General features: G+C 44.9%; 1 protein-coding gene across 1 annotated transcript in view; it reads right to left on the bottom strand.

Annotated features, from left to right (window-relative positions):
• The window catches only part of LOC140390270 (complement C4-B-like), a 143,879-nt gene extending 127,459 nt beyond the window's left edge, over positions 1–16,420 (bottom strand). The window contains exons 1-3 of the mRNA XM_072475292.1: positions 16,282–16,420; positions 7,232–7,424; positions 4,326–4,506 (exon numbers count right to left, since the gene is read on the bottom strand). Coding sequence (XP_072331393.1) covers positions 4,326–4,506; positions 7,232–7,424; positions 16,282–16,346 — 439 coding nt within the window. The 5' untranslated portion in view covers positions 16,347–16,420. The remainder of the gene's footprint in view (positions 1–4,325; positions 4,507–7,231; positions 7,425–16,281) is intronic.
• Between the last annotated feature and the right edge of the window lie 1,943 nt (positions 16,421–18,363).

Raw genomic sequence — 18,363 nt, 5'->3', positions numbered from 1 at the left:
GAAAGAAACATGGTTTGCATAAATGTCATTCAGCTTTCTCAGTCGCTGTGAGTTTCATATCACTGCCCAAATCCAACGGGGAATCTTCAGGGAAGAAGTATGTCTTTGGAGCGACATAAAATGGTGGCAGACAATATGTGACCAATTTTCTCCTCTCTGAATATTCAATGTGATTGACTTGAATAGAATTGAGCACGAAAGAGAAGTAAATGTTGAAACATTTTAGCGCCCAAGACAATTTGTGTTTCCTCCTTGGATCTAAAATAGGACAGGGCGGGGGCGGCAAACAATCAGGTTTGCTTTTTGTATCTTTTGTTCCACTGATTCATGGGGTGGCACGGTAGCACAGTGGTTAGCACTGTTGCTTCACAGGGCTAGCGACCTGGGTTCGATTCGCGGCTTGGGTTACATACATAGATACATAAAGGTGGAGCAGGATGAGGTCTTTTGGCCCTACGAGCCTGCTCCCCTATTTATCACGATCACGGCTGATCATCCAACTCACTAGCCTAATCCTGCTTTCTCCAAATAGCCTTTGATCCCATTCTCCCCAAGTGCTATATCTAGTCGCCTCTTGAATATATTCAATGCTTTAGCATCAACTGCTTCCTGTGGTGATGAATTCCACAGGCTCACCAATTTTTGGGTGAAATAATGTCTCCTCATCTCTGTCCGAAATGGTTTACGCTGAATCCTCAGACTGTGGCCCCTAGTTCTGGACACACCCATCATTGGGAACATCTTCCATGCATCTACCCTGTCTAGTCCTGTTACAATTATATAAGTCTCTGTGAGATCCACCCCCCCTCATTCTTCTGAACCCCAGCGAGAACAATCCTAACCTCGTCAATCTCACCTCATATCACAGTCCCGCCATCCCTGGAATCAGCCTGGTAAACCTTAGCTGCACTCCCTCAAGCATAAGAACATCCTTCCTCAGAAAAGGAGACCTAAACTGCACACAATATTCTAGGCGTGACCTCACCAAGGGCCTGTATAATTGCAGCAACACATCCCTGCTTCAGTACTTGAAACCTCTCGCAATGAAGGCCAATATACCATTAGCCTTCTTTATCACCTGCTGCTACTGCATGCTTACCTTCAGAGACTGGTGCACAAGGACACCCAGGTGCCGCTGCACACTCCTCTCGCCCAATTTACAACCATTCAGGTAGTAATCACCCTTCCTGTCTTTGCTTCCAAAGTGAACAACTTATCCAAAATCTACTGTATCTGCAATTGATTTTACCTACTCGCCTAACCTGTCCAGATCATGCTGCAAGATCATTGCATCCTCGTCACAGTTCACCCTCTCATCCAACTTGGTATCATCTGCAAGCTTTTGAGATGTTATATTTTGTTCCCTCGTCCAAATCATTAATATATATTGTGAATTGCTGGGGTCCCAGCACCGATCCCTGTGGCACCCCACTAGTTACTGCCTGCCAATTTCAAAAGGACCCTTTAATTCCTACTCTTTGTTTCCTCTCTGCCAACCAGTTTTCCATCCACCTCAATACACTTCCCCCAATCCCATGCGCTTTAATTTTGCACAGCAATCTCTTATGCGTGACTTTGTCAAACGCCTTCTGAAAGTCCAAAGATACCACATCGACTGTCTCCCCCTTGTCAACTGTACTGGTTACATCTTCAAAGAATTCCAACAGATTTGTCAAGCATGACTCCCCCTTCATAAATCCATGCTGATACTGACTGATCCTGCCACGGCTTTCTAAATGTTCCGCTATAAATTCCTTGATAATGGATTCAATAATTTTCACCACTACCAATGTTAGGCTTACTAGTCTATAATTCCCTGCTTTCTCTCTACCTCCATTTTTGAATATTGGAATGACATGAGCTACCCCTCCACTGTCTGTGGATACTGTCTGTTACTGTCTGTGCGGAGTTCACACGTTCTGCGTGGGTTTCTCCGGGCGCTCCGATTTCCACATATCCCGAAATACGTGCTTGTTAGGTGAATTGAATATTCTCAATTCTCCCTCGATGTATCCGAACGGGTGCTGGAGTGTGGCGATTGGGGAATTGTCACAGTAACTTCGTTGCAGTGTTAATATAAGTCTACTTGTGACACTAATACAGACTATTATTATTACTTACTGAAATGAATATTGGGCGAGGCACCAAGGCCGCACAATCCTTATCCAGTTGGCTCGTCGATTTCAGAATAAATGGATAGTAAATACAAATAATGCTGGAAAATATTTGTGCCGATTTCGGGTGAAAATGCACAGGCCTGCAGCTTTACCCTTGTTGCTCTCGCCACAGTTGCTGTCGGATCGTTTCGGGCATCACGAGCAAGGCCAGCATTTGTTGCCTCTCCCTCACCACCCTTGACAAGGTAGTGTCGAAGCATTTGCAGCATTTTCTGTTGTCATTTCAGGTATTCAGAATCGGCGGTAGCTTTAAACTTGGGTTTCAATTCATCTGGGGTACAATGGTGAACGGGTAGTCAGCCGGATTCTCCTTTTCAGTGGCTGGAAGCTGGGTCGCTTTTTTATTAATTCATGAGATGCGGCGTCAATGAATAGGCCAGAATAATGGAGCAGTTACAAAACGCTGGTTAGGCCACAGCTCGAGTTCTGGTCGCCACACAATAGGAGGGATATGATTGTGCTTGAAATGGCGCAGATTTGATTAATCGTGTTGTTGACAGGACTGGAGCCATGAAGAGAGGCTGGTTAGGCTAGGGTTGTTCTCCTTTGAACAGAGAAGGCTGAGAGGGGGGGGGGGGACCTGATTGCGGTGTTTAAATTATGAAAGACATGGATAGGTTAGAGAGGAAGAAAAAGTTTCATTTTACTGGAGGGATCATGGATTTAGTGTAAGGAGCAGGAAACCTACGGCGAATGTGAGGACATTCTTTTCACGTACGCGTTCGTGGCAATCTGGAACTCACTGCCTGAAAGAGTAGTAGAGGCTGGACCCCGCACCGCATTTAAGAACTATTTGGATGTACACTTGAAACGCCATAGCATACAAAGCTACGGACCAACAGCTGAAAAATTGGATTAGAACGGATGCTTTCGGGCGGTACCGTGGCGCAGTGGTTAGCACTACTGCATCACGGCGCTGAGGACCCAGGTTCGTTCCCGGCCCCGGGTCACTGTACTTGTGGGGTTTGCACATTCTTACCCTGTCTGTGTGGGTCTCAACCCCACAACCTAAAGATGTGCAGGGTAGGTGGATTGGTCACGCTAAATTCCCCCTTAATTGGGGGAAAAAAAGACTTGGATGCTCAGAAAGTTTATTTATAAAAAAACTCGGATAGTTTCTGGATGGGCGGCGCGGACAGATTGGGACACAGGGCCCATTTTCTGCTGTGAAACTTTATTACATTTATTGCCTTTCCCGAATTCCCTTTGAACTGAGTGGCTAGCCAGGTTATTTCAGAGGGCATTTAAGAGTCAGACACACTACCGTGAATCTGGAATCACGTGTCAGTTAGATCAGTTGAGGATGGCAGATTTCCTTTCCTAAACGGGATTAATGAACGAGAAAGACTTTTCGGAACGAAAATAATTTCAGTTATCATAATCGCCATGTAATTGTGATGATTGCAGACTTAAAAAACTGACGATCAATGTCACTATTATCCGTTGTGCGATTCAATCCCAGATCCGAGAACTTTATTGGATTACTCTGCCATCGCCGCCCCTTGAACCATGTGATTCACGTTTGCCATTGTAAATTTTACCCTGCGCCGCAGGTTGAATTCAGGTGCAATTGTGTACGTTAAATAGAGTGTACCCTAATGGACGTTATGCAACCTGGTGCCAATGGGTTACATTTTGACTCTGATCATCTGGACAGTATACCGAGTTGAAATTTCGTTTTGCATGTCACACAGTTATTCTGTACAGGCAATTTTTCCGAAAGATGGCCCTGACCCAGTTTCAGTTCATTCTTAATTCTGTCATAGAAACGTGCTGTTGTGGGGTGGATTTTATGTTTCACATATTTCACTAAAATTCATAGTGGTCCTTTGATGCAATCGACACCCAGTTGCCCAAGGAGGCATTTATGTCAAGGGCATGCCCACCTGCTGAGTATTGACCACTTTTCACGAGTTCTATTGAAGCCAAAACACATGAATCTCGGACGGCTTTGGAACGGAGGCTTCGACTATCGTGCTCATCTCGCGTTTTCGTCCAATACGCATTTTTACCGATGTCCGTACTCATGACCAATGATTGCAACGCTTTCTTATTTGGACAGACAGAAAATCGCCCGTGCTCACCCACTCTGCATGCATACTTTGCTCTCATGCTGAAATATGTGCCCTATTGCATGACAGTACTCACCATTTTCACCGGGTGTATATATTGATTTGTCCGTTTGAATGAATATATAGCCCTTTTTTGACGAGAGCAGGATCGGAACTAATTTCCTTTCTGGGAACAGTTGCTTACATTCAGCAGCAAGATAGATATGCTTTTCTTTGCGTAACCAAATGTTGGTTTTCTTGATCTTGTCAGAAACAGCCTATGGAGTTTGATAGGGTGGAGGTCAGCAGTGCGAGATTCAGTTATTTCACTTATATATTTAACTAAGTCACATCAAGCGCAACTTTATTCACTTTGTAGGTCGGATGGCAAAGCAGAATACTTTTTGATAAGGCGCAAAACGTGTGCATTTTGATACCCAGAGAGATGTGCATGTGCTCGAACAAGGAATACAAAAAGTTAACATTCAGGCAAAACAAGTCACTGAGAAATTGAATTTCTTTATTGAGGAGATTTGAGTTAAGTATGCTAAATATATATATTTTTTGAAATCTTGCTATAATTGTACTGGGCTTTGGGGGGGGGGGGGGGGCAGCGCTTGTAGCACAATGCACATTTCTAATCTCCATACTTAAAAAAGTATACAATGCATTGGAGGCGGTTTGTTAGATTTTTCAGATTGGCCCTGGAATGAGAGCGTTATTTTGAGAGGCTGTGTAAATTAGACACTATTCTCTACCATTTAGAATAATGAGTCATGATCTCATTGAAATATTGAACGTAATGAAGTGAATTCATAAGGTCAGCACTGAGTGGTTGTATCACCTGACCTGAGAATTGAGAACAGGGGGGGACGGGTGGGGACCACTTCGGGAGACACGGGTGTGGGGGATGATTAGGATCTCACCATGAAAGTAAAACCATTTAGGACTGAGATTAGGTCAATTTGTTTCGCGTTAATATTTTAAATTCTTCACCTGACCGGATCTGGGATGCTCCGTCATTGAATATATTTGAGGCTGGGATAGACCGATATTGAATCGCAGGAAATGGAATTGAAGCCAAAGATTAGTCATGATCATATTGAGTGGCTGAGTAGGCTTGACCATCGCGTACTCCAATTTCTTATGTTCACATATTTTAGCAGGCCATACATACTGGACTGCAATAATTTTCGGGAACTATTAACATGTGGTTTAGGTAACCGTTTACTTGTTCTTTGCTTACTGTGTCGAAATCTCCGAGGTATAATGTCGCAATTTCGAGTGTGTGTTGTCTCTAATCTGTGCGATGGATCGCTTTCTATTAGATGTAAACTTTCCAACCCACGTTGCCTTCTTTCTTTACATTGGCCCAGATTTTGCAGTCAGCAGTGAAGTGGTGCTGTTCACCGCTGACCTCCAACAAAACAACCCCGCCAAATCCAATTATCTGTCAGGCTTGAATTTACTCTTTCCCAATATCATCTTCAATCTGGCATCAGGTCGAGAGGATCGCAAAGCGTTCCAACAAAATGATGTCATCAAATATGCGATGCGACTAATTAGACTGAAGTATTCTAACAGACAGTAAAGCAGGAACCTAAGTTTCACTTTGAAATAAATTTCCAGAAGGCGATTTAACAAAGTCCTCGGCTAAGATGGGAGTTGAAGCGTCACAAATCGATATTTTAAATTTGAGACTTTAAAATATGTGAGATTTCAACTATAATGGATGAATGTTGGCATTTCACAAAAATAACATCATTTTTCTCAGGACCAGTGAAGTTGTTTAGCAATAATTACGAATTTGATATACAGTTCGAAAGAAAGTGTTGCATTTTCAATTTTAAAATAGATAGACTAATAGCATAAAAGCGATTTATTTTGTCAGATTATTGATTTCTACTTGCTTGGAGTATGGGATACTTCAAAAGCTCAACGGATTGAAAAGCATGGAATCAGTGTCAGTAGATTCTGAATTTTTGTGCTTTTATGCACGAAATCCATAGGTTGATGTCAGTTGCTCCACATCGTCAGGGCAGTTAGTATCAGTTAGTGTCAACACCAGCTTCCAATTGGGGATAGTTGTTGTGATGTATTGGTCAGTCAAAAAATTGACCAATGGCCAAGGATTAAATTCCTCGGTCAAAAGTACTTTTTTTCTGAATTGCGAAATGAACTTGAATTTAGCTCCTGCTCCAGGCAGACTATCTTTCAGTATTTGTAATAAAATCTTTGGGAAACTGATGCAGATGTAATATCAATGAATTTGCATTTGTCCTGGGTAAACATTACTCATTTTTGCATTCAGGGCGGCACAGATTTAACGATAAAATTCCAAATCGGTTATACTATAGTTCATGCTGCTGTCACCAGGGGCTCTCTGCTGGAGAATAGCCATTTCCGCCAGTCTCTGGACAAGAGCTGCCCCGACCAAAATGGCCACAGCAAGTCACTAGAGGAGCAATCGGTGCAACGACGATTGGCTATGCAACCTGGTCAGGTCAATAGGCAGAGTACTGAGCCTTTCTCGTAGAAGCCCACTTCCTGTGTGCAGAATTGTGTGTAAAAGTTTGCTTCATGGAAGAGCTGGGTATTTATTTCCGTTTTGCAGTTTTGGTAAGTGTCTGAAGCCCTGTACATTAGCATTCAGCGTTACATTGTATCTGGACATCTGTCCACCCATCGCAATTCCAGACTTGGCGAACGACAATAGACATTCATATTTAAGTATACCATTGTTACTGGGACCGGAATCATCCGGACCGTGGATTGCAACACAGATATATCAGCGGCTCTCCGAGTCACCAGGTTTTCCCAACACATTTATCTAATTTCCACTATGTTATTCGCATTAGTGTACTAGTCTAAGCAGCATCGACATGGTATCAAAATGCGAATTTGCAATGCAGTTAAACTGTGCTTCGAAAGAAAGGTCGCGCTAAAATAAAGAAACGACAGGGTTGTTCACTTCAAGATGTGCGCCATGGTGGTAGTACTTACGATTATGTCTTTAATTTGATGGTGTCCATTCTCTGCCGTTAGTTCAAAATCAACCTCGTCCGAAAACCTTGTGTAGGTGATCAAATCGAATAAATAAACTTTCACATTGACAGTATTGTCTGCTCCGTCCAATTGAATGGCGACGCTCTCCTTCACCCCAACGTGAATAATATTGGGGGCACTTATTAAGTAGCTAGTGTGGGAGGCGGGGGGGGGGGGGGGGGTGGTGGAGGGGGATGCAAAAGTAAAACAATTCTTTAGTCATGTGTCATATTGCAGTCGTCTTTGAAAAGGCACACACATACCTAAATATAGCGGTCAAATGGCTATTGCTGTGTTGGGCTTTACGGAGCCTGCGCATCGGGAGTAAAAGGGAAAGGAGGCAGTCGCCATGAGGTTTGGTTACAAACTTATGGGAGTTGGCCGTCGCTGGCTGGGCCAGCATTGATTGACCATCCCTAATTATCTTTGAATGTCTTGCTAGGCCATTTAAGAATCAATTCCATTGCTGTAGGTCTGGACTCACATGTAGGTTTTTGTTTTATTGAAATCAAGTTTCAAAGAACAAAGAACAAAGAAAAGTACAGCACAGGAACAGGTCCTTCCGCCCTCCAAGTCTGCGCCGACCATGCTGCCCGTCTAAACTAAAGTCTTTTGCACTTCTGGGGTCCGTATCCCTCTATTCCCATCCTATTCATGTATTTGTCAAGCTGCTCCTTAAACGTCACTATCGTCCCTGCCTCCACCACCTCTTCCGGCAGCAGGTACAAGGCACCCTCTACCCTCTGTGTAAAAAACGTGCCTCGTACACTCATCTAAACCTTGCCCCTCGCACATTAAACCTATGCCCACTCGTAATTGCCCCCTCTACTCTGGGAAAAAGTCTCATACTATCCACTCTGTCTATGCCCCTCATAATTTTGTAGAGCTCGATCAGGTCGCCCCTCAACCTTCGTCGTTCCAGTGAGAACAAACCGAGTTTATTCAATCTCTCATCATATCTAATGCCCTTCACACCAGGCAACATCATGGTAAATCTCTTCTGCACCCTCTCTAAAGCCTCCACATCCTTCTGGTCGTGTGGCGACCAGAATTGAACAGGATACTCCAAGTGTGGCCTAACTAAGGTTCTTTGCCAACTCTTATACTCAATGCCCCGGCCAGTGAAGGCAAGGATGCCGTATGCCTTCTTGACAACCTTCTCCACCTGTGTTGCCCCTTTCGATGACCTGTGAACCTGTACACCTAGATCTCTCTGACTGTCAATACTGTTTAGGGTTATACCATTCACTTTATATTCCCTACCTGTATTGGACCTTCCAAAATGCATTACTTCACATTTGTGCAGATGAAACTCCATGTGCCATCTCTCTCCCCAAGTCTCCAAACGATCTAAATTCTGCTTTATCCTCTGACAGTCCTCATCGATATCTGCAATTCCACCAACCTTGGTGTCGTCCGCAAACTTACTTATCAAACCAGTTGCATTTTCCTCCAAATCATTTATATATACTACAAACAGCAAAGGTCCCAGCACTGATCCCTGCGGAATGCCACTAGTTACAGAAAAGCACCTTTCCATTGCTACTCTCTGCCTTCTATGGCTTAGCCAGTTCTGTATCCATCTTGCCAGCTCATCTCTGATCCCGTGTGACTTCACCTTTTGTACCAGTCTGCAATGAGGGACCTTGTCAAAAGCCTTACTGAAGTCCATAGAGACAAGATCCACTGCCCGACCTGCATCAATCATCTTTGTGACCTCCTCGAAAAACTCTATCACGTTAGTGAGAAACGACCTCCCCTTCACAACACCGTGCTGCCTTTCGCTAATACGTCTGCTTGCTTCCAAATGGGAGTAGATCCTGTCTCGAAGATTTCCCCTCCAGTAATTTCCTTACCACTGACGTAAGGCTCACCGGCTGCGAGTTCCCTGGATTATCCTTGCTAGCCTTCTAAAACAAAGGAACAATATTGCCATTCTCCAGTCTTACGGGACATCACCTGAAGGCAGTGAGGATCCAAAGATTTCTGTCAAGGCATCAGCAATTTTCTCTCTGGCCTCCTCCCTACGCCTTTCTGGTGTAGATGCCATCAGGCCCTGGGGATGTATCCACCGTAATATTTTTCAAGACGCCCAACACGTCTTCTTTTTGGATCTCAATGTGATCCAGGCTATCTACAGACCCTTCTCCAGATTTACCGTCCACCAAATCCTTCTCTTTTTCACCATCTGCGGTGATAGAATTCAAAGTAAGAAGCCAGTGACAATGGGGCGTCGGTCCCTGCAGCCCCACTAGGCACTGTCTGCCATTCCAAATTATACCTATATATTCTTACACTTTGTCTCCAACCAGTTTTATATCTATCGCAATTCATCACACCCAATCCCACGTGCTTTAATTTTACACGTTATTCTCTTATGTGGGGTATTATTCAAAGTCTTCTGAAAGTCCTATTAAGCCACGTCCACTGATTGCCCCTCACCAACTCTACGATTTACATCCTCGAAGAATTCCAGTAGATTTGAAAAGCATGACTTTCCTTTCATAAATTCATGGTGACTCTCCGATTCTGCCACTGTTCTCCAAATGCTCTGCTATTAAATATTTTATAATGGACGAGAATTTCCCCACTACCAACGTGGTTTATAATTCCGTTTTCTCTATACCTCCCTTTTAAATAGAGGGGTTATTGTAGCTACCCTCCAATCTGTAGGAACTGTTCGACAGTCTATCGAATCTTGGAAGATGACCAACAATTGCTCCAGTATTTCTAGCTGGACTTCCTTAAGTTCTCTGGGATGAATATTATTAGACCCGAGGGATTTATAGGCCTTCAATTCCATCAATTTCCCCCACACCATTTCCCTGCTAATACGGATTTAATTCAGTTCCTCTCAATCAATTCCCGTACAGGCCTCCTCGAAACAGGCGCCGGAATGTGGCGACTAGGGGCATTTCGCAGTAACTTCACTGAAGCCTACTTGTGACAATGAGCGATTATTATTATTATTATTATCATTATTATTATTCACTAACCTATGTTAACAAACATTTCTGGTGCGTTATTTATGCCCTCCGATGTGAAGCCAACAACAAAGTATTTATTTAGATGGCCACCCATTTCTTTATTCCCCATTGTAAATCCGCTGTTTCTGACTTTGGGTTCAGTAATCTTTTTTCTTTTTGCATACTGATGGAACTTTTGCAGTCAGTTTTTATGTTCCCCACAAGCTTACGTTCGAACTCTATTTTCCTCTCATTAATCATTCCTTTGATCCTCCTCTGCTGAATTTTAAACCACTACCAATCCTTGGCCTTTGTTTTTTCTTGTCAACTTGTATCCTTCTTCCTTGTGATGAATGCTATCTCTAATTTTCCTCGCAAACCATGGTTTGAAAAACTTACCCACCTTTCATTTGCACTAAGTAGGAACAAATAATTGTTGCAGTTCACCCATGCCCTCTTGGAATCTTTCCTATTGCCGATTCACCCTCATCCTTTGAAGTAACTTTTCCCAATTCGCCATATCCACCTCGTCCCTCATACCACCAAAGCTCCTTTATTTTGATTCATAGAACATAGAACATTACAGCGCAGTACAGGCCCTTCGGCCCTCGATGTTGCGCCGACTTGTGAAACCACTTTAAAGCCCATCTACACTATTCCTTGATCGTCCATGTGTCTATCCAATGACCATTTGAATGCTCTTAGTGTTGGTGAGTCCACTACTGTTGCAGGCAGGGCATTCCACGCCCTTGCTACTCTCTGAGTAAAGAACCTACCTGTGACATCTGTCCTATATCTATCTCCCCTCAATTTAAAGCTATGTCCCCTCGTGCTAGACATCACCATCTGAGGAAAAAGGCTCTCACTGTCCACCCTATCCAATCCTCTGATCATCTTGTATGCCTCAATTAAGTCACCTCTTAACCTTCTTCTCTCTAATGAAAACAGCCTCAAGTCCATCAGCCTTTCCTCATAAGATGTTCCCTCCATACCAGGCAACATTCTGGTAAATCTCCTCTGCACCCTTTCCAATGCTTCCACATCCTTCCTATAATGCGGCGACCAGAATTGCACTCAATACTCCAAATGCGGCCGCACCAGAGTTTTGTACAGCTGCAACATGACCTCATGGCTCCGAAACTCAATCCCTCTACCAATAAAAGCTAACACACCGTACGCCTTCTTAACAACACTCTCAACCTGGGTGGCAACTTTCAGGGATCTATGTACATGGACACCGAGATCTCTCTGCTCATCCACACTGCCAAGAATCTTACCTTAGCCCAGTACTCTGTCTTCCTGTTATTCCTTCCAAAATGAATCACCTCACACTTTTCTGCATTAATCTCCATTTGCCACCTCTCAGCCCAGCGCTGCAGCTTATCTATGTCCCTCTGTAGCTTGTAACATCCTTGCGCACTGTCCACAACTCCACCGACTTTAGTGTAATCTGAAAATTTACTCACCCATCCTTCTACGCCCTCCTCCAGGTCATTTATAAAAATGACAAACAGCAGTGGCCCCAAAACAGATCCTTCTGGTACACCACTAGTAACTGGACTCCAGTCTGAACATTTCCCATCAACCACCACCCTTTGTCTTCTTCCAGCTAGCCAATTTCTGATCCAAATTGCTAAATCACCCTGAATCCCATGCTTCCGTATTTTCTGCAATAGCCTACCGTGGGGAACCTTATCAAACGCTTTACTGAAATCCATATACACCACATCAACTGCTTTACCCTCATCCACCTGTTTGGTCACCTTCTCAAAGAACTCAATAAGGTTTGTGAGGCACGACCTACCCTTCACAAAACCGTGTTGACTATCTCTAATCAAAGTATTCCTTTCCAGATGATTATACATCCTATCTCTTCTAAACCTTTCCAAGATTTTGCCCACAACAGAAGTAAGGCTCACTGGTCTATAGTTACCGGGGTTGTCTCTACTCCCCTTCTTGAACAAGGGGACAACATTTGCTATCCTCCAGTCTTCTGGCACTATTCTTGTAGACAAAGATGACTTAAAGATCAAACCCAAAGGCTCACCAATCTCCTCCCTAGCTTCCCAGAGAATCCTAGGATAAATCCCATCCGGCCCAGGGGACTTATCTATTTTCACACTTTCCAGAATTGCTAACACCGCCTCCTTATGAACCTCAAGCCCTTCTAGTCTAGTAGCTTGAATCTCAGTATTCTCCTCCACAACATTGTCTTTTTCCTGTGTGAATACTGACGAAAAATATTCATTTAGCACCTCTCCAATCTCCTCGGACTCCAAGAAGAACTTCCCACTACTGTCCTTGACTGGCCCTACTCTTACCCTAGTCATTCGTTTATTCTTGACATATCTATAGAAAGCTTTCGGGTTTTCCTTGATCCTACCTGCCAAAGACTTCTCATGTCCCCTCCTGGCTCTTCTTAGCTCTCTCCTTAGGTCCTTCCTAGCTAACTTGTAACTCTCGAGCGCCCTAACTGAACCTTCATGTCTCATCTTTACATAAGCCTCCTTCTTCCTCTTGACAAGTGTTTCGACTGCTTCAGTAAACCACGGTTCCCTTGCTCGACCACTTCCTCCCTGCCTGATAGGTACATACTTATCCAGGACATGCAGTCGCTGTTCCTTGAACAAGCTCCACATTTCCATTGTGCCCATTCCCTGCAGTTTTCTTCTCCATCCAAGTCTTGCCTCATCGCATCATAATTGCCTTTCCCCCAGATATAGCTCTTGTCCTGCGGTATACACCTATCCCTTTCCATCACTAAAGTAAACTTAATCAAATTGTGGTCACTATCAACAAAGTGCTCACCTACCTCCAAATCTAACACCTGTCCTGGTTCATTACCCAGTACCAAATCCAATATGGCCTCGCCTCTCGTTGGACTATCTACATACTGTGTCAGGAAACCATCCTGCACACATTGGACAATAACAGACTCATCTAAAGTACTCGAACTATAGCGTTTCCAGTCAATATTTGGAAAGTTAAAGTCCCCCATAACAACTACCCTGTTGCTTTCGCTCCTATCCAGAATAATCTTTGCAATCCTTTCCTCTACATCTCTGGAACTTTTCGGAGGCCTATAGAAAACCCCTAACAGGGTACCTCTCCTTTCTTGTTTCTAACCTCAGCCCATACTACCTCAGTAGACGAGTCCTCATCAAACGTCCTTTCTGCCACTGTAATACTGTCCTTGACTAACAATGCCACCCCTCCCCCTCTTTTACCACCTTCCCTGAGCTTACTGAAATATCTAAACCCCGGCACCTGCAACAACCATCCCTGTCCCTGCTCTATCTATGTCTCCGAAAAAGCCACAACATCGAAGTCCCAGGTACCAACCCACGCCGCAAGCTCACCCACCTTATTCCGGATGCTCCTGGCATTGAAGAAGACACACTTTAAACCACCTTCCTGCCTGCTGGTACACTCCTGCAACTTTGAAACCTTACTCATGACCTTACTACTCTCAACCTCCTATATACTGGAGCTACACTTCAGGTTCCCAAGCCCCTGCTGAACTAGTTTAACCCCTCCCGAAGAGCATTAGCAAATCCCCCCCCCCCCCCCCAGGATATTGGTACCCCTCTGGTCCAGGTGTAGACCATCCCGTTTGTAGAGGTCCCACCGACCCCAGAATGAGCCCCAATTATCTAGAAATCTGATACCCTCCTTCCTGCACCATCCCTGTAGCCACGTGTTCAACTCCTCTCTCTCCCTATTCCTCGTCTCGCTATCACGTGGCACGGGTAACAACCCAGAGATAATAACTCTGTTTGTCCTAGATCTAAGTTTCCACCCTAGCTCCCTGAATTCCTTCCTGACACCCCTATCCCTTTTCCTACCTATGTCGTTGGTACCTATGTGGACCACGACTTGGGGCTGCTACCCCTCCCCCTTAAGGATCCCGAAAACACGATCCGAGACATCACGCACCCTGGCACCTGGGAGGCAACACACCAACCGTGAGTCTCTCTCGTTTTCACACAATCTCCTATCTATCCCCCTAACTATGGAATCTCCAATGACTAATGCTCTACTCCTCTCCACCCTTCCCTTCTGAGCAACAGGGACAGACTCTGTGCCAGAGACCTGTACCCCATGGCTTACCCCTGGTAAGCCCCCCCCCCCCACAACAGTATCCAAAACGGTATACTTGTTACTAAGGGGAACGACCACAGGGGATCACTGTACTGACTGCTTCCTCCCAGCCCCTCCCACCGTCACCCATCTATCTTGATTCTTTGGAGTAACTACATCACTGAAGCTTCTATCTATGACCACCTCTGCCTCCCGAATGATCCGAAGTTCATCCAGCTCCAGCTCCAGTTCCCGAACGCGGTTTCTGAGGAGCCGGAGATGGGTGCACTTCCCACAGATGAAATCAACAGGGACACTGACGGCGCCCCTCACCTCAAACATTCTGCAGGAGGAACATTGCACTACCTTCCCTGCCATCCCCTCTAGATAAAAAAAGAAAGAAAGAAAGAGCTTACTAGTTATTCACTCCCCTTCTCAGCAAGCACTCACGCAGCAACCTCTGCACCCCGCACGATAACACCTGAGGGAAAATAAATGAAAAACTACTTACCAGTCACCAGCCAGTCCCTTACCTGCAGGCTGTGATGTCACGGTTCAACGTCTTTCGACTTCTGCCTGCCCTCGAGCATTCCTCTCGGCTGGGATCCTTACAGCGGTTGTTTTTTTTTGGTTAGAGGAGGGGGTAGGGAGGGAAACACTGAAAAATTGTTTCGGGTTTAAGTGTCACTTGACAACAGCTCCTCCACAAAGCACCTTCAAGTTAGGGTGAGCACACGGACGTATGCAAATTTCCCCGACAACAGCTAATCAGCAGCTCTGCTCTACTGCCCTCTGTTGGATGCTTGTCTTCACTTGAACAGCTAGGGTCTCTTGCTGACGTACACCTTCAAGTTAGGGTGAGCACACGGACGTATGCAAATTTCCCTGACAACAGCTAATCAGCAGCTCCGCTCTACTGCCCTCTGCTGGATGCTTGTCTTCACTTGAACAGCTAGGGTCTCTTGCTGAGGTACACCTTCAAGTTAGGGTGAGCACACGGATGCATGAAAATTTCCCGACAACAGCTAATCAGCAGCTCTGCTCTCCTGCCCACTGCTGGATTCAGGACCCTAGCCTCAGAATCAACTAAGTTACTCTCCAGCTTGATGAAAAATTCGTCCATTTTATAGTCGCTCATCCCCAAGTAGTCTCGCCAATTATTCCTTTCTCATTACAGGATGTCCAGTCCAGGATGGCCTATTCTTTCCTTGGTTGCTCAACGTATTGGTCCAGAAAACCATCTCGTATATGCTCCAGAAATTCCTCCTATACGGTACTGTTACTAATTTGATTAATCCAATCTATATGCAGATAAAAGTCACCCATAATTCCTTTATTTTTAATTTTTTGTTTTTTGCAGGTTATCTTACTCCTACACACACACACCAACGCACAGAAACACAGAATCACACACACAGACCACACAAATACTCATGCACACACGTACTCTCAATCGCGTGCGGACACACAATGCCACACACATACACACACCTGCACAGAGGAGCAAATGTATTCCTCGGGTAATGAAGGTACTGTAATGTTTAGGAAGACAATTTTAGATAAACACTATTATGATGTAAGAAATGTGCAACCAATATCCACGCAATGTCCCACAATGAGCAACGACATAAATTACTTTCTGTTACTTCCCCACATTCTTTTGGACTGTTTTCAGATTTAGACGGATGAATACTGGCCGGGGCTTTTCGTCGGAATGTGCGTCGCGGATGCTTTACATCCAGCTTAGAGTGAAACCTGTGTGAATATCTCCCCCTGGGACGCCACTGATTCACGCTTGGAACCGTCACCAGTCCTTCTTAAAGCATGCATTTCAGTTGCCGTAGAATTCATTCAGCCGCACTCCGGTTTTTTAAATGATTGTAAGGGTGAAAACAATCCACATTAACGTTACTTTGAACGTTCGACCAACTATGAACCATTCACGTGACCCAGTATACTTACGACGGTGCTTGTTCAGCAGCAGGTATTAGCGCAGAGAACCACAGGAGGAAGACCAAAAACCCCATTGTTAGAAAAGTCGGCCCACTGCCTGCGCGCTGATACCAGTCGAGACACAACCTCACTGTGCTGTGGGGAAATCCTTTGGGACGTTTTCTAGATATATCTAGATTAATAATATTGATTTTAAAGTTACTTATTTACATTGATGGACATTTCGGTGGAAGTGCGCGCGCAACGTGGGTTGCACATTTTCCCCCTGTACTGAGTGCACGATTTCCCCCGGAGCTTGCGTCAGCAAAATAAAGAAGTCGTTTCTTCCTCAGCGATTATAGTTTTAATTGGGTAGAGGAGCAAACGGATCTAGGGGTATACCAATCATTCAAAGCAGCCATGCAGGTCAATAACGCCATTACATGTAAAGAAATCATCCTGTAGGGAAAGAACTGAAAAACAAGGAAGGCCAATTATAATTCGATCAAACCCTTTTAGGTCGGACCACACTTGAACCTCGTGCTGGATTGTGGCCTCCAATATACCGTGGGAAGCACGGTAGCATTGTGGATAGCACAATTACTTCACAGCTCCAGGGTCCCAGGTTCGATTCCCGGCTTGGGTCACTGTCTGTGCGGAGTCTGCACATTCTCCCCGTTTGTGCGTGGGTTTCCTCCGGGTGCTCCGGTTTCCTGCCACAGTCCAAAGATGAGCAGGTTAAGTGGATTGGCCATGCTAAATTGCCCTTAGTGTCCAAAATTGCCCTTAGTGTTGGGTGGGGTTACTGGGTTATGGGGATAGGGTGGAGGTGTGGACCTTGGGTAGGGTGCTCTTTCCAAGAGCCGGTGCAGACTCGATGGGCCGAATGGCCTCCTTCTGCACCGTAAATTCTCTGATAATTCTATGATATGCATGCGTGCATGGATGGATGGATGGAGAGCCAGATTAATAAATAGACAGTCAGGCCAACAGACGGATGGATAGATAGATAGATAGATTCTTAGATGGATGATCGATTTAAAATATGAAATAGGTAGGGGAGCTGAAACAGTTGCCAAGACAAATCACAAGTTTTATGCCATAATAGAGAGCTTAAGTCAGAAGAAATCATTTTACATATTCATTTATGGGCCGTGGGCGTCGCTGGCTATGCAAACAATTATTGCCAATCGCGAGATGCCCTTGGGAAGGCGGGGCTGCATTCTTGAACCTCTGCAGTCCCTGTGATGTATGTACACCTACACCGCTGTTAGGGACTGAGTTCCAGGATTGTGAACCAATGACGGTGAAGGAATGGCGATATATTTCCAAGTGGTGTGTGACTTAGAGGGGAACCTCCAAGTGGTGGGGTTCATAGGTATCTGCTGTTCTTGACTATCCAAGTGGTAGCGGTCATGGTTTGGAAGGTGCTGCCGAAGGAACCTTGGTGAGTTCCTGCAATGCCTCTTGTAATGGCACACACGGCTGCCACTGTTTATCAGTGGTGGAGGAATTGCATATTTGACTTTAGACTTGTAGATGGTGGATAGGCTTTGGGCATCCAGGAGGCGAGTTACTTGCCGCAGGAATCCTAATCTCTGACCTGCTTTGTAGCCACAGTATTTACAGGTGAGGCGGTGGCACAGCGGTTTCGTTGTTGGACTAGTAACTCAGAGACCTAGGTCAATGATCTGGGGACCGGGTTCGAATTTAAACTCAATAAAATATCTGGAATTAAAAGTCCAACGAGGACCATTGTCGATTGTCGTAAAAGCCCTTGTTAACTAATGCCCTTTACGGACATTATTACCTGTTTGCATAGCCAGCGACGCCCACGGCTACATATGACTCCAGGGTTGATTCTTAAATGGCCTAGCAATTGGAATGGTCGGACTACCCAGCACTGGATGCTGACCTTGGAAGATCCTCCATACGCTTGTGCCAAAGTTGGGAGACCTGTCTCACAGACTAGTTAAGCAACAGACTGACATAGTCATTCTCACAGAATAGTACATTACAGACAATGCCCCAGACACCAATATCACCATTCCATGGTATGTCCTATCTCACCGGCAGGACAGACCCAGCACAGTGGCATGCAGCCGCGAAGGA

This window comes from Scyliorhinus torazame, chromosome 14 (genome assembly GCF_047496885.1).
Source record: "Scyliorhinus torazame isolate Kashiwa2021f chromosome 14, sScyTor2.1, whole genome shotgun sequence".
Taxonomy (NCBI): Eukaryota; Metazoa; Chordata; class Chondrichthyes; order Carcharhiniformes; family Scyliorhinidae; genus Scyliorhinus; species Scyliorhinus torazame.
Note: the sequence above shows the minus strand (reverse complement) of the source record. Positions and strands in the feature narration are given on the sequence as shown.